Source organism: Molothrus aeneus, chromosome 1 (assembly GCF_037042795.1).
Source record: "Molothrus aeneus isolate 106 chromosome 1, BPBGC_Maene_1.0, whole genome shotgun sequence".
Taxonomy (NCBI): Eukaryota; Metazoa; Chordata; class Aves; order Passeriformes; family Icteridae; genus Molothrus; species Molothrus aeneus.
In genome coordinates this window covers 62,035,882-62,059,485 of record NC_089646.1, presented here as the reverse complement: position 1 = coordinate 62,059,485, position 23,604 = coordinate 62,035,882, and the positions used below count along the sequence as shown (strand labels likewise).

General features: G+C 38.1%; 1 protein-coding gene across 1 annotated transcript in view; it reads left to right on the top strand.

Moving 5' to 3' along the window:
* The window catches only part of CDKAL1 (CDK5 regulatory subunit associated protein 1 like 1), a 387,536-nt gene that overhangs the window by 50,085 nt on the left and 313,847 nt on the right, over window positions 1-23,604 (top strand). Inside the window, exon 5 of the mRNA XM_066558021.1 lies at window positions 16,678-16,762. Coding sequence (XP_066414118.1) covers window positions 16,678-16,762 — 85 coding nt within the window. The remainder of the gene's footprint in view (window positions 1-16,677; window positions 16,763-23,604) is intronic.

The following is a 23,604-nucleotide window of genomic DNA, read 5'->3' as shown; positions in this document are numbered from 1 at the left end:
TAGCCTTTTGAATAGTTTAATCCTTGCAAGAATTTCTTGAAGTTACAACCTGTTTGAAATAATAGAGATCTTCATTAAATGTCCTTAGCTAGGACTTCAACAAATCAGAAAGTGTAAGAAAAGTGAAGCAGCTGTTACTTTTATGACACTAAAGGAAGGCTTTACCTTTAATATTAACTTTTATTTTTAAGGAAAGAAGTTAACTGTATATTGATACTGTAAAAAGATAGTGGGGAACAGAAAGATAAGAAGTCATTCAAAGTTTTGAAAAGGGGCTAATCTATTTGCCATAAGTGCTGAATATTGCTTTTGAAAGTAAATGTAATGCTGGATCTCGAGTAACTTCAGCAAAAAATGAGGTATTAGAAGCTTCAAACATTTAAGTTTTTTTTTTAACAGTGTTCAAAAATTAGTTTTTTCAATCCCTCTGCTGTAGATCGATCTTCTTTCTACTTAATAACACTGGTTTAGTTGTGAATAATTGATGTCCTTTTGTGCAGGACATTTTGGAAGAAATTACACCTGTTATCTTGAGTGTTTGCTTTGATCTGAGGACATAAGTGTGCTTTGTGTGTAAGAGTTCACATTTGTTGGGGAATTTGGATTATGTGTACAGTTTAAAACCAAATACAGCAATTGTAATAATTATTTTCATGATCCCATACGAATTGTCAATTTAAGGATTACACAAAATGGGACAAAAATACATTACTCAGCATCAGGAATACCAGGCTGTGCAGGGCTTCTGGATTTGAGTGTAGCTGGAGGTTTTACCTGCTGACTGAGGGTACAGGCAGGGCAGGGTGCAGTGGGCTGGAGAGTCCAGGAGAAATGAAGTCACCCCCTGTGGGGCAGTCTGAGAGCTACAAAGGTTTGGGGCTTATTTCGGCTCTTGTGGAGCTTGGACAAAAGTTGACAAAGTCTGCTGATGTTCTTGGAGCTGAAAGTTGGTTTTTGTAATGAGAGATGATGGGAGTCCTGGCATGGATGGGTTGTTGGGGGTGTGGACACTGAAAACACCTGGGTTGCAGGTGGGGGGCCTGATACAGGAGTTTCAGGTGTGGCAAGTGCAAGAAGCTCTGCAATGAAGTGCATGCTTTATTGGTTTTACAACTTGGAAGTATTGGCAAAATGTGTTGGTTCAAAGCCACTTGCAACATTGTGTATTAAGTGCCAGATGATTAATGGAAAATACACTGTGTGTGCTTGCAGGACCCAGTGATGATTAATAGCTCCGAAGAGCTTGTAACAAATAAAGCCTGTAAACAAATAAAGGGTGAGGAGAAGGCTGAGGTCCTTAATGCTTTCTTTGCTTCGTCTTCAACAGTCAGACCAGTTAATCTCAGTGTACCCAGCCTCCTGAGAGAGAAAATAGAGACAGAGAGCAGAATGAAGCTCCCATAATCCAAGGGGAAATGGTCAGTGACCTGCTGTGCCATGTGTACATAAGTCTGTTGGGTTGGGTGGGATCCATCTGAGGGTACTGAAGGAGCCGTCAGAGGCACTCACCTTCTCTGACCAAGGGACCCCTTTGGAGGGTGAGGGAAAGGCTGTGGGTGTTGTCTTTCTGGACTGCATTAAAGTCTCCCATAGCATTCTCCTGCAGAAGCTGGCTGCTCATGCTTTAGATGAATGCACTGTTTGCTGGATTGGAAGCTCTCTGCCCAGAGAATTGGTAAAAAGGGGAGTTTGGTCCTGCTGGTGGCCGGTCACAAGCACTGCTCCCCAGGGCTGTCTTGGGGCCAGTCCTGATAAATACCTCAGTGAGCTAAACAAGAGGATCAAGTACATCCTCAGTGAGTTTGAGGACTGAGCTGTGTGGGAGTGTCAATCTGCTGGAGGGTAGGAGGGCTCTGGTGAGGCATCTGGACAGGCTGGATTGATGGGCTGAGGCCAGTTGTATGAAGTTGAACCCAACTTCAGCCACAGCAACCCCAGGCAGTGCTCCAGGCTGGGGGCAGAATGGCTGGAAAGCTGCCCAGGAAGGGAGGACCTGGTAAGGTGTTGGTCAACAGTAGCTACACAGCAATGGTAGCTGGCCGGTGTCAGCAATGGTGTGGCCAGCAGGACCAGGACAGGGATTGTCCCCTGTACTTGGCACTGGTGAGGCTGTGCTTCAAGTCCTGTATTCAGGTTTGGGTTCCTCACCACAACAAAGACATTGAGGGGCTGGAGTGTGTCCAGAGAAGGGCAGCAAGGCTGGGGAAGGGTCTGGAGCACAAGCCTGATGAGGAGCAGCTGAGGATCTGGGGGTGTTTAGCCTGGAGAAAGGGAGGATCAGAACAGACCTTGTCACTCACTACGACTGCCTGAAAGGAGGCTGTAGCCAGGTGGGGGCCGGTCTCTTCTTGCAGGCAAGTGGCGACTGGACAGGACAAAATGGTCTCAAGTTTTACTAGGGGAGGATTAGGTTAGATATTAGGAAAAGTTTCTTCACAGAAAGGGCTGTCAAGGACCAGACCAGGCAACCCAGGGAAGTGATTGAGTCACCATCCATGGAGGCATTTAAAAGGCTCATAGGTGTGGCACTAAGTGACATGGTTTAGTGATGGATTTGGCAGTACTAAGACCTCTAAGATTTTAGAGGTCTTTTCCAACCTGAATGACTCTATGAAAGTGCTGTGATGCTTGTTTTCTGAATATATTATTGTAAGTTTGAGTACAGATATTTTATTTTTATTTTTTTCCTTTTTTAAAATCCAGACTTGGTGGAAACGACAAACAAACTTTACACTTCTTTTTATTTATTTCCTGGTTTTGGTGATAAAGTGTCTGCCATTTTTAAGAAGCAAATTGGCAGTTTGTATCCAGGATGTAACAAATACTTTGCTTTCAAATGTGAAAAAATACAGTTGGAAATTGTCCTGGATTGGTAGTGCTTTTAGTGTTTTTTCTGATTTTTTTCTATCAGTCTGTATACTGCCTTTGTTCCCTCTCCATTACAGTTGCCTCTTCACTACTATCATTGCATGTATAAACCCTCTCTCCCTGTCATGGCTGTTTGGTTTGTGAAATAAATTATTAAAAATTACTGTAAAGATCTTTTGATGTAAGACTGTGGTTATCAATATCTAGCTACTATTAGACCACTTCTTTTTATGTGGGTATTAGTCAATTGTCCATACACTGCATGTAGCTCATTCTGGCTCCTGTGATTTCTCATCCAGGAGAGGAGAAATGTTCTCTTAACGTGTTCTCTGGATCTGTTGGAAAGCAGCACAGTGTTTCCTGGAGTCAGATGGAATGTGACAGTAACTGTAAAGGATTTTCACATGACAGAATTCTTATGAATCTGATTTAAATCCAATTAAAGGATGTGGTATTCTCTTCTCTGGAATTTGGAAGACTTTTAATTTTTATTTACATCAGGACCACAAATTTTCTCTGCACTTAACCTTTGAAAGAATGTAATACCTTTTCTCTTCCACAGTTACAAGTAGGTGCTGTAAAGTGCTTGTTACTTTATGGTGATAATTGATTTTTAGTAAGGGAAGGGCCATTGGAGCAGTAGGCAGGGTGCTGTATATTGTCTTATGTACTAAACACTAAAGTAACTTAGCTTTATAGAGCTCAAGTATACGGAGCTTAAATTCAATCCAAATTGCAGCCTTGCTGGCTAAGTACCTGTGTTGAGAGAATTTTAACGTGATGCTAGCAGAGACAGAGCTGGTCAGACTGAGGAAGAGGACAACATGAAAATGTGAACTTAACATGGTTGTCTCAGGGTATCTTTATTTTCCTGGATTTAGAACAGAAGTAAATACTTTTATCTGAGTTCAATTTTAGTATTTTAGTTGGAAGACCTTAGAGTGGGATCTTTAGTAAAGGGTTAGGCACTTTGTGGCAGCTAACTTCTGTACTTTATAAAGGTTGAATGGTGTGGATGAACCTGAAATGGAGATGAAGTGATTTCAAAGACAGGAAGCCATCTGCTCTGCCTGCACTTTGGGAGACCTTGATGATTCCATGTTGTCTTTTGCTGTGTGAGCCATGCTGTGTTCATAGCCTGGATTACCAGCTGTATTTCAGTTTAGATCCTGCCCAGCTGTGCTGGTGACCCTAAAGCTGAATTAATACTTGTGTTCCTCTATCTTGCTGGATGCATCCAGACAGGACACTCAGAAATTACTTTTTTTAAGCTTTCCTTACCTAAAGGGGTCTGTTAATGTACTTAGAGGTCGTACTGTTTTTCAGGGTCGTGGTTTCAAGGCCAGTTGAAATAAATAAAGACTAATTACAAACCAATGCCCTTGGTTACAAATCAGTAACTTTATGGGCTAAAGGTAGGTAGTCTAGGCTTTCCATGGAGACATGGGCCTCCTGGTATCCTCTGTCTGCCACCCTTCCCCTTGTATCTAGCAACTTCTCATTAATTACTGTTGGATTTTTCTCTTCTAAAATGTTTAAAATACTAAAGGTGAGGTACAACAGATAACGAATGTCTTTTCCTACTGGAAGTGACCATAACCCTTTAGCCAGGGGAGTTTACAACCATAAGCATTTTTATTTCTGCAAAGTATATATTAAATAAAAAAGTAGTTTGCTTATGGTTTTCACTTTTTTTAAAGATTTACCACTAGAGTTCACCAAAAGCTTTCTAAAAAAAAAGTCAGTATCAAACACTTGGGCAGATAATGTGCCAGAGTGGGATGGGTTATGTGACTTGTAGGAACTTGATATGCTATTTTTAAAAATTCATCTTTGAAAGCAAGAAAAAGGTGAAATCATAAGATATAAATATGCAAAGAAAGGATAGTGATCATGGTAAACACCGGATTAAACTCCCATCACTGACAAACAAAAAAGAGAAGTTTGTGTAAAGATCCCTCTCACGTCAGAAAATATAAATTAAATTGTGGATAACTACAGGCCTTGAAGTCTTAAAAGTAAGGAAATGAAGTATCTCCAATTTTCAGAAAGGAGAAAGGTCAAAATGGTTTTTTCAATACCTTGAGCTGTGTAATGAAACGTAGAACGTAGGTTTTGTGTTGTTGCTCTTTACCTTGCCTTCAAAGTAGGAAAGACAAAGGTAAATCCAGAAAAAGGAAGATACTCCCAGTGTGGAGCCTGGGGTAGGAAGAAGATAACATCCCAAAAAAATTTGACTCCCTCTGACCTATGGAGGTCTTCCAGCAAATCCTCTGCCTTTTCCTTGAAGGAAATTGAGAACTGCTAGACAGCACTGTGCATTTTTAAAGTGCAGCTCTGCCTGCTGTAATACACCAGCATCACTCCTTGTGACAGTCCTTGAAATCCTGAGATGTGGCTGCCAAATAAGATGAGAAAATGGATCCTCACCCACCTTCTCTTGTTTGTCAAAATGTTCTTTTTATTTTTGGGAGCTGCTGTTACATCAAATAATACATGTCTCAAACTAATGTTCGAACTGGTTTGTGCTTGATGAAACTGAACCACTCAGAGGCCGTAAAGCTACATTTTTCTATGGAAAACTGGCATGTTTTAACTTCAGCACTTGTAAGTGCTGCTGAAAGTTTCAAAATAGGCTTGTCTTATTGCGTGCAATACTGTACTGGAAGACTATTTTCTGGTGCTTTTTTTGTGCATGATGGTAATTTAACAAAACTGCCTCTAACAAGGGTATCAAACCTGCACTCAGGATTGACAGGAGACACAGTAGAGAATGTGTGAGGCTGTAATGGGTATCTCAGTGTTGGAACAGAACAATTCAACCTCTTTAGGCATGGCTCTGTAGCAGCTGCATGGGCTGGTGTGTCTGCTCTGCATGAGTCAGGGCACGGAGAAAGGGCAGCAGGGGCTGGGATACACCTTTGCACACCTGCCCATGCTGTCTTTGCTTTTCTTTCCCAGCTCATCTTCACTCCTCTGCCATGAACAGGCTTCCTTACTATTCTGGCTCAATGGGAGTAGATCTGCTACTTTGTCCTAAATGTTTCCAGATGAAGCTTTTTCCAAACTTGTTGGTGGGATTTTGTGAAGAAGCTTGCACTGCTGATTGCTGTGCTGCATTTACTGGTTGTGTGTGTAAAGTGTGAGCTTTAATTTCTGCTGTGCTTAGTCTGGAGCTTTCACAAGCACTAAATTTTGCTGATAGTCTGAACTGGGGATGATGGTTGGGAATTAACCACAGCGGAGGCTTATCTGGCTGCTGAGTATGGTACCTTAAGCCCAATATCTCCTGCTTTTCAGAAAACTGATAAAGTAGAAAATAGATGAGGTGTGAAGGTAGTTCTGAAAAAGTCAATAAGTAGCCAGAAGCTACAATTTAATAAGTGTTTAGACATATCTGGCTCAAATAGCTTATAATTTTAACTCTTTTAAAAGTGATAGCTAAAACCTAAATCCATATTCCCTGTGGCATTAGGTATCAGGAGAAATAAGTGGAAGCAAGGCATTTGGAATCAATAAATGGCTTCTAGGTACAACTTAATGCAGACAGAACTTGGAGGAAAAAGATTGTGAAACAGATACAGGAATAAAATTTAGGTTTCTTTTGCAGACTATAGCAAAGTTCTAATCCTAGCTCTTGTGAAAATGAATGGAGATTAGAAAGTTGTGGAAATGTGGAAGTTCACTGCCATGGGCCAACTTGTATGGAATTAGATGTACTGAAAAAGTAAGAAATCTGTGGAGTAAAAGTGCTGTCTTTATGCCTTAAATAATAAATGAAATAATGTTAATTACCTAAGATCCATTTTGTATTACACGGGAAATGAAGCAAAGATTTTTTTCCCATTTGCTTGGGGATTGTGTTATGCTTGAGAATATTCTACTTCACTGCTTTGAGTTTCATGTTGCTGGATTTAGTTGTGGCTTACAGGGCCTAGAAGTGCAAGAGGCTCCTCTGGGTAGATAATTCAAGTGATGCAACTGCATTTTATGATGGCCCTTGGTTTCTCTTTTCTGTTCCTTAGCCCAACAGATTGTACTTGCATGTATGATGGGACTGAATAACCATCAATTTATATTTTCTTTGTTCTATCCCATAGACATGGTGAGGAAGAGCCATTAACATTCTATTAGCTCTGTGGATAGAAGCATTTATATTTGTGAGATTTGTCATAGTGTTACACCTCAAGGAGATTAAAATTATATTCCTGGGGCAGGTTCCAGTCAATCCTTCTTGATTCTGAACTGCTTATTTTTTACAGCAATTCATATGGAATCAAATGATGCATAGTGGAAAACATAGACTTTTTATTTTTCATTTACCCATACCTTTGCTATCATCATATGAAATACCTGCTTATGCTTGATTGCAGTAGTTTTTTACCTGAAGCATCACAGTATGTGATATTTTCAAATCAATAGTTTAGATGACATTTCTGACTTGCAGTTTGTGTCTTGCCCATCTCAACATCAGCAGTTTCACTTAAATTTCAGCCATTTTTTAGAAACTCCGATCTGCAAAACTGAATCCTCTTTAATCATTTTTGCCAGGTAAGGCTAATTCTGAGACTACAGATAAAGCAAGTGGAGATTTCTGACGTGTTGTATCAAAATGAGAATGCAGTTGTTTTTCAGTGAGTCCTGTGAAATCTGGAGATTCTCTTGGAGCTCACCCATCAGCTGTCATCCTTCTAAGGCTGTAGTTAGACTTCAATAGATGCTCTGAGACAGCTGGTAACACATCTGCAAGACCTGTGTTTGAGCACACATGGAGAACTAGAGCTATTATATCTGTTTGAGATAGTTTTTTTGAGGGGGAGGAGAGATTTTAAATTTTTTTTTAACCTTGTCCCATAGAAAGGAGTCAGTTTGTTCTGCTGTTCAGTGTTTTCTGTTCATTTGCTGTGCAACCCAAATTACTGAAAAGTTGGGTTTTGTGATTGCCTTTAAACTTGCCAAAAATTTAGTGGATATCACTTATCTGGCCTCTAAAGGATGTAGACTGAAATAGTGCATATGAATCTAGGCAATGGCTTTGTGTTCAGGGACAGACCTGAAGGCAGGGACAACTTGACTAGGATCTTGGCTTGTTTGCATAGACATCCTGTGTGGCTCTGTTGAGTTACAGAAATTCTGAAACTACTTGTCTACATTTATGAGATGAAAAGGAATTGGTGTAGGGAAGGGTGCATATTTAATATGTGGCTCTTGAAGGTAAATCAGTTAATATTTGCAGCGTGCTTTGAAACTTCAGTTGCATGGTGTTGTGCAAGATGTTTTGTTCATGGTTGGCTTTGGATTTTGAGAGACTAAGACAGAAGCAATCAGTCTGGATTTGCTCATTTGAATAACTCGTGCTTTGCGTATGAAGCTGTATGTAGGGACAGAAAAGCACTGAGTTGTACTGTGCCTGCTATTTCTGGAATATCAAGCAGGCTTAAGACTCAAAGGAGGAGGAGTTTCTGGGATTTTTCCAAATTCTGTCAACAAAACAAATTCTATCCGCATTAATCATCAGAATGAGTTGGAGTTATTTGTGTGTTGTTGTAGCATAGCCTGGCTGAAACAGGCTACTTGACCTTGTTCCTAATGTAATGGGACTTTTCCCAAGAGTCTGATAAATCACGCGTCACTACTTTGCATATTGAAATTCTTCACACTGATCATTAAGTCTTCAGTGAAATGAAGGGAGCAGTTGACCCTTGGAATGCCTTGAAAATATGTCTGTGCTCAAGAGCAGGGTGAAATGCCCACCTTAGAGCACCATGCTATGGCACCTGCATCTGCTGCTGCCCAGGGAAATTTGGGTTCCTTAACATCAGGTGTTATTGTGCTGAACAGCCACTGGCAAGGCTTAGGCTTTCTGCCAACACACCTCTTAGCTAGCCGTGAGATTTATCTTCTCTTGTTTTAAGGTCTTGTTTTGTTCAAGAAATAGTTACATGATCCACTTTTCTCAAAGTTGTGAAGTCTTTATTTTGAAGGAATGAGCTAAAAATGCAGCCTGTATTTTCCACCTTTGGTATATAATACCGTGTGCAGAGTGAGCTTTGACTATTTTATATCAAAAAAGAGCCGTGAGAAAAGAGTAGCCCATTAAGGCCATGTCATGTTGGAATAAGCTTCCTTTAGAACATGGCCATGGTCATTTACTTGTAAGAGGGGTGCTTTTCCTTTAAGTGTCTTTCTGGGAGCTGTTTGACAAGACAAGTGTGGAATGTAGACTAAAATGCAGCAGATTATGGCACATGAAACTAAACTGTACCCAGAGTTGAACTGAAGTATACAATTTTTTTTCCATGATCAACAAAGACAGCAAGCAGGTAAGATGTGGAAATGATCAGTCCCTTTCTTGATTGGAACAACTATGAGTTGTTCAATAGCTATAGGCTTGGGAAAGTTCTCATTCATGTGGGGGAATTATTGAAATGTCTTACAAGTACTGCAATTTTAGAGTGTTAAAGTTCCAAAAGGAAACCTGCTGTTTTTCAAAAACATTTCTAGCTTTAGCATTTTTAAACATAAATCATTTTGCAACTTCAAGTTACCCTCAGGTGCCTTAATGCATGGAAAATCTAGTGAATTAAAGTAAAATGAACAAAAATACCAAAGTAATTTGTCAATTCATGTTGTCTGTGCTGCGTGCAAAGGCAGAAAAATCAGCAGGGCATCACAGAAGGAATGAAAATATAAGTTATAACCTAATTGGATTTTTTACATTGCTAAAAGGTAAACCTTTCTAGTAGGTTTAACTCTCCTGTTCTTTACTTTGTGGAGCTTGGGTGTTGCTGAGGGTGGATGGGCTGAAGCCTCCCTATGCAGCTGTGTGTGTCTGGGTGTTCCAGTGCAGACCCTGGGCTGCAGCAAGCTGTGTAGCTGGGATATCCTGCTGGTCTGACACAAGTCTGAAGTGTAGAAAGTGGGAGAAAAAGGCGGCTCACAAGGATCACCTCAGAGCCAGACTGCAGCCTGTGCTGTGTCTAGGGCAGAGATGAAAAGTACTTAGAGAACACATTACTCATTTCAAAATCCCAATATAAATTGGGATTACTCTTGTAAGTGCTGTTGATGGTTGCAGAGTGGAAGTGAGAGGTAAAGTTTATCATCATTGATATTTTGAAGCTAAATTTATTCTTTCATGTACTTTTTCTCCTGTGTTGTCTAGTGTTCAGTACCGCCATGCCAGGCCTGAAGTATTCTCTTAATAAACATGCTCTGAAATACAGATTCTTTTGTCTGCACTATTTATAAATATGCTAATGTTAGTTCAGGTGTTCACCTATTGTAATTTTTCCAGTTCCAGTTTCATGTTCTCAGTGATCTCACAGTCACCCTTTAGTTTTAGTGATGGCGGCAGAAGCCATAAGCTGTTTTTGTGACCTTGGTAAACTTTAGCAAACTAAATATATTTTGAAGGAATTTGTTTTTGGGAAGGAGTGGTAAGGCAAAGTTCCAGATCATGAACAGATTGAATGGACATCAACTGATAGGTTAGTAGTTTGTCCCAGTAACTGCATGATACCCCATAAACAGCTGAAAAGAGAGGTGTATGTGCTTCTTTTTTCAAAAAGAGTTTTCAAAGGTGAGTGGAAATAAACCAGTATTTTTTTAGAAAACTTTCAGTCCTGAAAGTAGGCATGAGTACATAAAATTGAATTGTTTGTCTGTTGTACTGAAATGAGGAGAGGCAATGATTTAATGTTTCATATTTTGAATCCAGTAGTGTATTACTGGATTTTAACTGGCTAGATCTTGTGTGTTTAAATGTGCTCAGTTCCTACTTATTTGGTGTGCTCAGTGGACAAGTCCCTGTGCACCTCTGTTTTGGTGCTGGACAGTGAGAAATATCCTTTGATAGCAGGCACTGCATCCTGATCTGGAAGGCTTTATAAAATCTGCTTATAGTCCAGCAGTAGCTGCTGTTGAGATGTCTGCCTGCTCAAGAAAATTTACTAAAAATACAAAATTTCTTTAAAACCAGAAAACCCAAGAAAGGTTACTTACACTATTAGCTCAGTAATAAAAATGTTAATGGAGAATAAAAATGGCAAATTTGCATATTTGTAGTTTAAATCAGGGCAAGAGGCATGGCGGGAGAATTATTTTTTTCATGAAGGCTTGTCTGCATTACCTGATTTGATAAGCAGCCTGGCTTTCCTTTTGGAACTTTAAATAACATATATGCAGGGTGAACTAAATAGTTGTGTTTTCATTAATTGTGAACAAAGTAATTTGTTACGTCCAGAGTATCTCAGAAGTTTAATGAGAAAACAGAAGTCATGTTGCAATCAAGCTGATCCTTTTATATTTTACATCCTGATGGTGTTGATAAGGCATGAGTGGGATTGTTTTGAAAGACATTTGCAATCTGCAAAGTTGGTATTTTCAGCATGCCTTGAGTGTTTTGTATCATTGGCAAATGCATGGTACGTCTTCAGAGGTGGGAACTGATAATGTGTCCCTGAGATTCCAAACAAGTACCATCTGGAAACTCATGATAACTTGTGGTTTTGATTTGTAGCTGCTGTCAGGGGTGCAGACACACGGAAAGAGCTTGTTTGCTTGGAATCTTTTCTGTAGGACAAGTTACATGAAAGTTGATAGCTAACTATATCTGATACAATATTGAGAACTAGCAAATGGTAGCCAAGTATTTTGTGTGCCGAGGAAAGGCACACGAATAAAACACCAAACTTTTTCTTGTTACTCTAAACTTTATTGAGCTTTTTTCTTCTTCCAAGCAAAGCCTATTGTCTGCAAACAAATAACTAAACTCCCTGTCCCCAGAGGAAGATGTACCTTTCTCCTGCACTGATGATTCACAGCATTTCTGAACTAGTATTTATGAGGAGATTCTTTCCCAATAGTTGTTGAGGTCTCTCAATGCCCAGTGGTCCAAGAAATCATTAAATTAACCAGCACCTAATTTAAGTAACCTAATTTGAGTGACAGTGGGTTTCTGTGACACAGGGATGTCGAAAGAAAAGAATTAGTTTGGCAACTTTGTTCCAGTCAGGATCCTCCGTGACTTCTGTAACTGGCTGTGAGGTGTCCTCATGCTTAGATATTTGTGTCTTTTGGGGGCAGATGATTCCCATGGAGTACAGTTGCAGGCACGCATTCCAGATACTTTGGATGTTACTGGATCTACTACATTTCATGCTATTCCAGAGCATGAAATGGCAACCAAGGTATCAAGGGAGGGAGCAGAGCTGTTTTGGAAGGAAGAACACACAGGACAAAGTGTTTAATGGGGAGGTCCATAAATGGGAACAGATGCTAGAATACAGCATGGGGAAATAGAGAAACTGGAGGTATATTTGTTGTGTAAGAGAGTTAGAAGTAAAAATCAGAAAAGGTGAGAAGGAAGACTCGCAGAGTGGTTAGGAAAGGATAAGGACAGCTGGAGGGAAATGCCCTGGAAGAGCCTTCAGTGATTACAGAGAAAGATCTGCTTTCAGATTGAACTTCTCAGATCGATGTACAGTATTTAAAAGTATGTCATAATAGCTATGAGTCATGTTTTTTTTAGCAAACTGTGCTGAGCAAATCTGGTAGTGGTTGGAGTGCAGAGAGAGGAGTGATGTGCTGAAGAAAGTAAAGAAAGGCTGTTCTTTTAGGGCTTCACTAGCTGTGTTTCTTCTATTTTTTTGCTTTGTGAGTGTTTTGATTTTCAAGGAGGTGTGGTTTGGGGGGGCTTGGAAGAAAACAAAGTTTTGGAAAAAATTGAAAGAAGAAAGACTAAAAGTTAAGAGACCAGGCAAACCCAAGTCAGTTGTTTATTTTCAGCTGATAGTATTACTACAGTCTTAAGAAATTCTGCTGATGTATGATTTCTGAAATGATAACAAAACTGACACTGCTAGTTAGAAAAGAATTGTAAATATTATTTTCCTCTGTAGGTATACTGATGTTACAGACTCTTACCATTTTATCATCTTAGTATTGCATAACGCAGCCAATTCATGTTTTCCAGAGTTTCCCAATTTACTTAAGTGCTCAGAAGTTTCCATGACCTTTAGGTTCCTTTGTACTCTATGTTGTTTTTCAGAGAGTATGATAGACTTTGTGGTTTACTTCCAGTGTAGCCTTTTTTTATGGAAAAGATGTCACAATGCAAGAAGTCCATGGTTTTGAGTTGTGTTTTTGAGCATTTAATACAAAGCTGATTTGACATATCTTCCTTTTTTCTTTCTAAAAATGTCTTATCAAAGAGGAAACTGTTTAAGTAGCTCATAAAAAGAAATGCTGGCAGCAAAATATCATAATGAAAAAAGTATCATTAGGCTAAATATATGACAAAAATAATTTGAAGAAGATCCCCATAGAGAAGATTGTTGCAGAATATATGCACCTATATCATATTCACTGCTGTAACTGATGTTCACTGTACTTATGGTTCTTGCTTCAGTTTTGGCTGTTGGTCTCCATGACTTGCTGGAAAACCTTCTGTCAAGTTTAGTTTGTCCCGTTCACTCAGATCTGTGTGAGCTCCCAAACACAGGCCTCTGTTCTTCACTGAAATGCTGGAGGTTTCCCAAAAACTTTACCTATGGAGTTGGAGAAGGTGGCAGGTGGAGAGCTTCCAAGGAAGGGTGCATGGATGCCTCAGTGAGTGCAGCACCACATTGATGTGGTGCTTCCCATCCAGACCTAAACTCTTCATCTGTCTGCCTGGAGTATAAACAGGGAATCCTCAGGGCTGTCTGCCCCCACCCCTCTAGGTATGTTTTGAGAAGCCTGAGTGTATTTGTCAGAGCTGTTTGACTCTTTATTTGAGGACAGTGCAGAACAGTAGCACCTACTCATGTCAGAACATGTATAGGTGTATATATGCAAAAAATATATATAAATACACACATATACACATGCATATACCGATGTGTGTATATATATATATATATATAGGTAGCCAGTTGCTCCAGTCTCCATGCCCTGAATAAAGGATTATTACCCCAGTGTTGCTTAATATTTAGTAATTATGAAGCCAGAAGATGTTGTTTATACATGCCAAGCCCAGTCTGCTCTTTTGGTCCATGTTTGTTTCCACACATCCATCAAGGCCTTGCAAAGCAAAATGTGACTGCTGACAAGTTATTCCCACAATGTTGCAAATGTTCACATCTTCCTGCAACCTGATACAAAAAGGCCCCATTGGCAGTTTTTTTTTTTTTAACTGAAATTTTATTGAAAAAATGCAGTAGTCTGTGGTGAGTTTACAGTGCATGCAATTATTTCAAGTATGAATAGGGCAGAAAAGTACGAAGAAAATTCAGCTATCATTTTGAAGAGTTATGTTATAGACACTTAATAAATGAATATAACTCATGAGTGCGTGTCTGTATGTTTATATATATGCATAATCAAAACTTGTATGTACCTATATTAATATGATAGATCATAAAAAATAATTAGAAAAAAAAATCTAAAAATAAAGGCAGAAATAGAACAACTAAATATGATAAAACACTACTGTTGCTGTAAGAGGAGGACAAACCTCAGCTGCACTTTTATGTTCCTTAAATGATTTTTAGATACGTACATGAATGAGGTTCCTTTTCCCAAAACTGCTCAGGAGATTTTATTCTGTAATAGCCTGTGCTTTTTATCTTCTGTTCTGCAGAAGAATCTGAAACCTGTTAAGGAATGAATTTATGTGTATTTCTAAACTTAAATGTGGTGCTTTTTCCAAGGCTGTTTTGAAGAGAGGGTTTGATTTTGGCTTTAGGGGAGAAGTGTTGCCACAGTGTTGTCTCTTCCTACACACCTGGAAACCATGGTACAAGAAGGAACTGGGACCAAGCCCAGAACTGGTGTTCTCTGTATTAAGGCATCTCTCCTCTGAATAAAGGCATCTCTTGAAAATGGTTGTGCTTTACAGTGGTGAATGAGTGCTACTGCAACTGAACTGTTGTCTGTTAAATGTAATGTCTCACTTAAATTTTGGCCTCTCTCTCTTTAGTGTGTGTGTGTGTGTGTGTGTGTCTCTCACCCCTAATTCTCAGGTGGGTGTGTTATGGGTGTGGGGCTGAATTTATAATCATTTTATGCTGCTGAAAAGAATAAGAAATACGAGGGTTTGGCTGTGTGACTGGAAAACTACTTTTAAAATGTGTTTCTTTTCATACTTGGTACATCTGACTAGGCCAAGAGATCACTCTTTTTCTGACATTGAAACTGTTTTTTTGCTTGTCTGTACATAACTCCTAATCTGTTTTTTTAACCTCTGATTATATTTCTAATAGTAAATGGGTCTGTTCATTAGTCTAAAAATGTAGTTTTCATGCCGGAGAGGTTCTTTGTCTTGTTGCATTTTTTTTTTGACTTCTATGTAGGCTGAAAAACTGAGTGCTCTTTCCCAACCTGATAGGGTCAGATATTTGTTTTGTTTAAAGAAGCTAAAGGTCTGATTGTTGTTTAGGTGACTGCTTTGTGGTCTTTCCCTGTTGTGAAAGGAAGTTGTGTTTTAGCCAAATGAATAGTGTAATATTGGTCAACAATGATTAGAACCCCCCTGAATGTTTTCTCTTATTTAGCATTAGTTGCATTTTATGTATTATTTTCAATTTACCTGCTTCCTAGGTTAAGTGACTGATAATTAATTGTAAATGATTATTTCTTTGAAGAAAATGTCAATGAGACAGAAAGCTTTTTCAATTTTAGCATTTTGTCATAAGTGTGTGTGCATGGAGGAAACGGATATTCATGCCTGTATGGATGCATTCATGATGGGTGCATGTATAAATATGCCTATGTCAGCTTTCTCCTTCTTTAGCAGGACATCAGATCAAGTAAGGCATCCTAAAAATTATGTTTTACCTGTATTCATTGCTCACTGGCTTATGTTATTTAAAGTTACATCAGTCAATACTTCACTGCTACATGTACTGAATAGTAGCGAGTGACGTGAATTTTCTTATCCAAACTGATACAAGCTATTCTGATGAATGCTAAAGCACTAAAATATTTGAGATAGATTATCTTTATTCTTTTGTTAAAAAAAAAGAAGCTCTAACTTCACAAGGATAATGACTATGCTAGTCATTTTGTACTATAGGCCATGTTTTACAGGATTACGGTTTGTATATGTGCTTCTGCAGATAACTCTGGGATTCAGTTCTGTTAATGAATTTAGATATCAAAGGCTCTGAACATACAGAAATATTTGGATCCTGAAAAAAATAGTATTCTTATCTGAATGGAGATAGATACTGGTTGCTTGAATATCTTTTGTCTGAAAATTGCTGAGCTATAATTATACCATAACTAAGATATAACCAAAACTAGAAATATGTCTGTTTCTTTCCAAACCAGCTACATTGACTTTTCTCTTTGGTAGAGGTTTACATGTTATGAATTGTGATTTGTTTCTTTTGTAGTATTAATTCACAGTGGAGCTGAAGCAGGGATTTTGTTTTCTTAGTGAAACCTGCTTTTGTTGACCACTTAATTTTGCCTTTGTCTACGCAAGACTTTTCTGGGAGTTGTGACCATTCTTTTTACCTTTGTTTTCCATGATGTGCAACCTAGTGGCTTCTCAGTTGGTAAATGAGTTAACAATTCATTCCCCATTGGCAAAAAATTAAAAAGAAATTACAATGGAAATGCTCATGTGTCTCTTTTTATTCTAACACAAAACAAAGAGAAACAAAAAACCTCTTCCAAGAATGTAATTGAATATAAAGTAATCTTGCAAATAGCCAACTTATTGTTAATGGCTCAGTTTGGGTTTTTTTAAAATATTATATAAGTTAGGAGTTGGCAGGTTTAATAATTCTTAACACAAGTTTGTTTCTTTCTATTTTGTAGATAACTCTGATGAAGCAGATTTATGGTTGCTGAACAGTTGTACAGTAAAAAATCCTGCTGAGGACCACTTCAGAAACTCAATCAAGTAAGTTGTTTCCTTACAAAGATTTTTATTTTTAACTATCAGTGAGTATTGCGTGTCTTAAAGCTCTGTGTTTTCAATCTAGAAGTAATTTTGTGTTTTAGAGCAATAAATGTGCTGAGTTTATGTTACAATGGTGAATTCTCTAGAATGGATTTGTAAGATAGACTGGAATTTTAAAAAATAGCAATAACTTGCAAGTGATTATCACTGCACTTATTTAGGGGAACTGCTGACCCATATAGGGACTTTTATATCACTTTTTAAGACAATGTTGTAATAGTCTTCTGAAGAATTGACTGCGCTTTTGGTTTTGTTATTTGCTTTTTAATATATGAAATGTTAGGTTGTTTCATTTTTCACCTACTTAAATATGGCATAACTGGCACCTGCTTTTCAGTGGTGGGCAGCAGTGGCCATAAATTAAATGAGAAGAAGTACCTTAACAAGAAGTACCTTAACAAGAAGTACCTTAACATGAGAAAGAAGTTCTTTATGTTGAGGGTGTCAGAGCACTGGAACAGACTGGCCAAGGGGGTCATGGAGTCTCTCTCCGGAGACATTCCAAACCCACCTGGACATGTCCCTGTGTCACCTGCTCTGGGTTACCCTGCTTTGGCAGAGGGTTGGACAAGATGATGTCCAGAAGTCCCTTCCAACTCTACCAATTCTGTGATTCTTTGTAAAGGGTAATATACTTAAAACCAGCTATTTCACTGTGCATTTTCTTGGAAGATTAGTTGATTAGCCTATAACAGAAGTCTTGTGAAGAATGTTTTATTACTCAGTACCATTCCATTGATGTCAAACAAAATGACATGGTAGTGATTTTGCCTCCAATTTCTGCAGAAGTGTAGTTATGGTGAGAGTAACCGGAAAAACTGTACACATACAGCTGCCCAGTATAAAGAAATACTGTGGTGTGTGTCTTGTAGATTTTACATTTAGTACACAAGTTTGGCTATTTGTGCAGCCATTTGTTTAGTGTGGTGCTCTGGGGATGGACTGGCTGTTGAAATCCATTGTGGTTAGAAACACATAGTTCTTGGGAATGGAAAGAGGAGAGAGAAGCTGGATATAAGCTACCTGTTTGCAATGCTGGAGTTACTAACAGGATCTCAGAGACATAACCTGGAACAGAAACCACTTGCCTGCTGTAGGTGGCACAGCAGAAATTTCCTTCACCCCTGAGAGTGCTTCACTTTCTGGCTGCTGGTGTTGCACTTGGTGACCAGAATGGCTTAGGCCTTTCCTTCTCTGTTGCCAAAAAAAAAAAAAAAAAAATCAAAAAGGCAAACTATTCCCAGAATACTTCCAGCAGTTAGTGTGTGTTGGCCAGCAGAACTGATGACAAGATACTTTCCAGCTCAGTTGTGGCCATCCTTCTATTTTACTCATCCCGTGCCAGAAATGATGTGGTATGGTGTGTGTCCCAGCCAGGAGAATAGAGTTAGTTAAGAAAGAGGGCCTAACTGAAAGCAAATGACCAAAAATATTTCTTTGAAGAACATGTTTCTGTTGCTGCTCTGTTCCTGAACCTGATGTTACTCGTAGCCTGGATTTATTCTTTTTTATCCTTACATCTCCCTATACTTGTTCTTTTCCTGTAGCATTCATGCTCTAGTCTCAGATCCTGGCAGTTCCCAGCCATGGAGAATGACATCTTCTGTAGTTGTTTCTGATTTTTCGTATTGGTGCATTAAACACAAGGGAAACACATTGTCTCTTCAAGAAGAACAACTTCTCCCAAATAGTTCTTAATTTGTTACAGCAAAAATGCAATGCATGAAGTTTGGGTGATAGAAAATGAACTGCCATTATATCCTGTTACAGCAGCTTGTTGGTAACTATGGAAATCTTTTTTTTTCTGAATTGACTAACAAAATAAACATGTAGTGTGCATGTGTGTTGTCAAAGCAAACATGCTTGGAGCAAAAAAATTAATACCCAGCCCTGTAAAATTCTTCTTTAAAAAAAAAATCAGTCTGAAACTGTTACATTGTATTATGCCTGTTATGGAGAATAGTATTTATTCTCTGCCCACTGCAACAGTTCCTACATTGCTTGAATATATGACTTTTAAATGCATTGATTCAAACTAGTGGTAGTGTGTTCCCACTGGTGGTTAGAGAATGGCTGTGAAAAGCTGATCACTCACTAGTAGCATGGGCCAAAGAATGTGCCAGAACCCAACAAGTCCTGTAGGTACAACCTTTTTGGTCTGGTTTTCTTCTAAAAAAGGAGCAAAACCACTCCTAGATGCTCTGAACCTTTGCAGATGTGTATACAGCTGATACAAGATGACTGACAGTACAATCTTTATGCTTGTTTTTTTTTCTTATAGCTCTTAGGAATAGTCTCCTTCAGTATCAATAAAGTTAAACTTGCTGAACTAGAGTAATGGTAGAGAGGGCAAAGTGTTGTTTAAAAACATTAGCTTATAGATGGGAATTGAGTTCCCTGGGCAGATTTTATTCTCAGTTGATTAATCTTAAAATAAGATTAAAGAGTTAGGCAATAGCAGTAAAGAATTCCCTCTATAATTAAGTGGGTGGAGTTTAAAAAAAAATTATTAAGGCTAATGTTTTGATTAGTGATGGATCTACCTCTTGTGCTTTGTAGAGTAGTTGCTGGGCATTCCAGGAAATTAGCAGCTTTTAGAAAGTTCAATTTTTTGAAGTTGACTTTATTTTCCCTTAAAATAAAATAATACTTAGAAAATGATCTATTTATTTAAAAGTCAGTCACATTCTTTTTTTGCAGATAATGTTTCAGTATGATATCTTTGTTTTGGACCTGATCATCTGTCAGTGTGACCAACATGGATGAGTTAACTGTATATGTATATGTGTGTTTACTTAACACACATATATATAAACAACAAAACAATAACATATTATAAATACGTAATATATGTAACATATTATAAATAAGTATAAATAGCAAAAAAATAAGTAAAATATCATTAAATTTCTTCCAGAGACATGTCACTATTTATTTGTTTTGGGGGATGTTGGTTGGTTTTTTTGTGGTTCATTTATGTGCTTCTGCTTATTGTGTTTGTGGTATTTCTGTTTGTTTGGTTGGTTTTTTTTCTCATTTGCAGAAGGTTATCAGGTAACATTTTCTGCTATCATTTATTTTAGTCAAAAGTAGTTTTCTTAAAACTTAGTTGTTGGTAATAGCAAGAATAAACATTCAAGAAGTAAGTTACTAACCTTAACTTGTGTAAACCACAGTAAATCTGGTAAGACTGATGAAGAGAATTAAGCCCAAGAGCATGTGCTAGAGGAGCTTGCTTCATTTGAAATAATGTTATTTTGCTCTTCAGTTTCATGCTCCATTAATTTCTATGTGCTCTGATACTCTTTTCTTGACTGTTACATCTCAGATACATAACCCAATTTTCCTGATGCCTTCTGAAGATTTAGAAACTCTTGAGTGTTTCTAGCCTAGCTGTCTTTTCCCTTGCTTAATCCTTTCCTAAGTGCTGGTATAAGTTACTCATGTGTTTGGGGACTTTGGCTTTTCCTTAAGGAGTTCTCCTTCTGGTTGAAGTATTTTGGAGAGGAATTTGGTGGCTCGCTTATAAAAACAGCCAGAATGATGTCTGGGAGGAAAGATGTGGTTATGCTTTTGAGGTGTCCATAGCTTGTCTCATGCTATAGAAAAAGCCTGACCATTATGAATAATCATCTTTGTTACTATATACAATGAGCATGTAGCATTAACACACATTCTCTGATATATTTGTTGCTGCATTCACTTTAAGGCATGCTCCAGTGTGTGTTCAACCCTTTTCTTTCTGATAGCTATGAGTTGTGACAGAGATGCGAGGGCTTTTAGCACTGAAGTAGCACCATGTGGCTTCCAGTTCTGTCCCTGCTACAGTTTTCACCAATTCATGAATAAACACTGTGTGGGGCATCTCACTTTCATGCTAGAAGGAGCATCAAAACCCGTAGAATTTGTGGAGATGTTTGTTTAAGAGGACTGTGATTGTAGACATTGCAAGTTGTTTAAAGCTCTCAGTGGATTAAATTGAAGAGTAAAAGGCATGACTGCCTTTGGATGATACAGGATTTCTGTTAACCAAATGCAACTGTGTTGGTGTTAAGTACAGAAGGAGGTTATTTAAGAAATACAAAAGCTTGTTCAGAGATAAGAATAATTTTCTGCTGCTTGAAATCTTTGCAAAAGAAAATAACCCTGGAAGAAGGTTTTTTGTTGTTTTTTGTTTTCTATTTTCCCAACATTTATGAATGTAATTTATATGATGCATTTTGAAATGGAGCAAAATGAAAAATTGCACACTATGCAGAATTATCACTTTTTTAAATGCAGCATTAGTCCTTTTGCTGTTCCTAATACATTTCCAGTGTAGAAGTAGACTGTGATTTAGAGTTGTTTATACTGTTCATGCAATACAATCTAAGCTGTAATATACTTCCAGGAGAGGAAACATAAGTATTTCAAAGCTCTTTATTTTATACATCCTCTTAACATGAGAAGATGACTTACCCCAGGTGGAAGTTTCTGAGCTGAGTGTCAGAGCCTGGCTATTGCATTTTACAGAAACAGAGTGTTGCCATGACTTGGGGCGTTTGTGTTGGAGTACTTAAGGTACCAAAGCAGTATTGAGAATTGTAGGTAGGGGTACTGCTGTTCCCCACTTGTACTGAAGAAATCTAAGGAAGGCCTGGATTCTCTAAAGTAAAAATACCTGCAAAACAAAATGCATTGGGTGGGAGGAAGTTGGACACTCGATTTCTATTTCCCTTAAGACTTGCCAACAATACTCCTTGCTCAGACTCTCTAAACTAGTCTACATCATGTTGGTGAAAACCTTGCTTTTTGCCAGGATGAAAGGCTCACACACCTACAGATTGGCAAAGTGCTTGTATTCAAGATTCATACCATATTCATAGTGAGAGAAACTCCTTCCCCAGCCAATAGGAGTTACTTGGTTTTGAGTGGAGGCTGTAAATCAATTAGCTAGAATTGAAAGTCACATTTCTTTTCTAAGAACAACCTGAGGAGCTTATGTGACTGCTGAAGTTGCTTCATAAAAACCTTGATTGGAATACATTTAGGCACAATATTTTATGTTTACAGATATAGGAGATCTATTAATATCTCAGCAATCACACACCATTAACCAAAATTAACTTTAAAATTAGTTTTGGACCTCATTCTGTTTTGTAAAGAAATATTTTATTTTTTTTTAGGAAGTGCTCTAATCTTCGGTGTGATGTGTACAAATTAATTAGCTGAAAACACTGAATACTGAATATTTCTCTTATGTTCACGAGTTTTTGGGGTTTTTTTTGAGCTTCTGGGTTTTCTCGGCAAAAATTTCAAGATGTGTTTTCTACTTTAGCATTTGAGAGGGTTTTTTTGTAAGCTGTGCCCATCCATATTACAAAGCAATGATTTTTTTAAAATGTTCATTGTACTAGTTAACCTTTCTCAGCTTAAGCAATACCAGTTTCACATTTATATATTTGGTCAAGCTTTACCACAGAGCATAGCTGACACCAAATGCTCTATGGCTTCCAAATGCTGCAGAAGGATTTTATAGGCTTAGAACAAAATTATTTTTAAACTGAAGTCTTTATTTAAAACTTTTCCAATCTAGTAAGTATTTTTTTTTCTTCTTTTTACACTTACTGAATATTGTCAACCATGCTTTTAGTGTCTTAAGCTGATGGAAGACATAGCTGTTGGTGAAGAATTCTGTGATTTAAATGTTAGTGGAAGATTTTTAGCTACATTTGAGTGTGTTCTTTTTCTTGCACTCATGTCTGCCGTGAAAAAGAATGTTAAAAGCTGGTTGACATGATGCTATAAAACACAGAAAAAGCACACCATTGAGAACTGAGTGCTTTCCATTGCTTAGTATTTAGAAGATAAAAGGATTATGGACTGCTTGTGAATGCATGTGTTACATGGCCGCATTTTGCAGAGATTTGCAAAAGCCTGGGTTATAAACTTGTGTGCACTTTAATTGAATGTTTTTAAAGGTTTTTTAAAAAGTACAGGAACAGAAACTGTTAAAATCAACTTCTAAATGTGATTCTAGAAATCTTTTCTGTTTTGATAGGAACACATTTGGGACTCCTTTAAGTACGACATGATCTGATACTTTGAGAGGTTACTGCAGTGCTGATTAAGCCTCAGATGCTTTAGTGGCTAATTAGCTTTAGATACTCTTTATGTCTTGAGCCAGATCATTGGGGACAAATGTATGTTTGATTGCAATTTTATGGAAGAAATATGGCCAGGACATGAGAGGCCAACTCTAGTTCATAACTTCATGTATCTGTATTTGAACTTTTTGTTGAGGCTGTAGTTACATGTCCCCAGGTATATAGGCTCCAGGAGCACTGGTGCTTCACAGGCAGTGTTTACAGACATTGAAAATCAGTTAAGTTCATTGCTAAACATACAAGATACACTTTCCTTTGCAAACAAATGCAATCAACCATTACACTTCAGTGATATGGGTAAACAAGGAAAACTTCTGATTTAAAATGTAGAGCTCTCCTGATAGTTCATGGACTAATGCTTTCACCTTTCTCCTTGTCAACCAAAAATGGGAACACAGGTATCATAGAACTGTAGAAGATCCAGAGCTGGAATGGACCCATAAGGATCATCGAGTCCTGGCCCTGCACAGGCCACACCAAGAGTCATACCATGTGCTTGAGAGCTTTGTCCAAATGTTTCTTGAACTCTTCCAGGCTTGGTGCTGTGACCACTTCCCTGGGGAGGCTGTGTGCCAGTGTCCAACCACCCTCTGAGTGAAGAACCTTTTACTAATATCCATCTCTAGTTAAAAACCA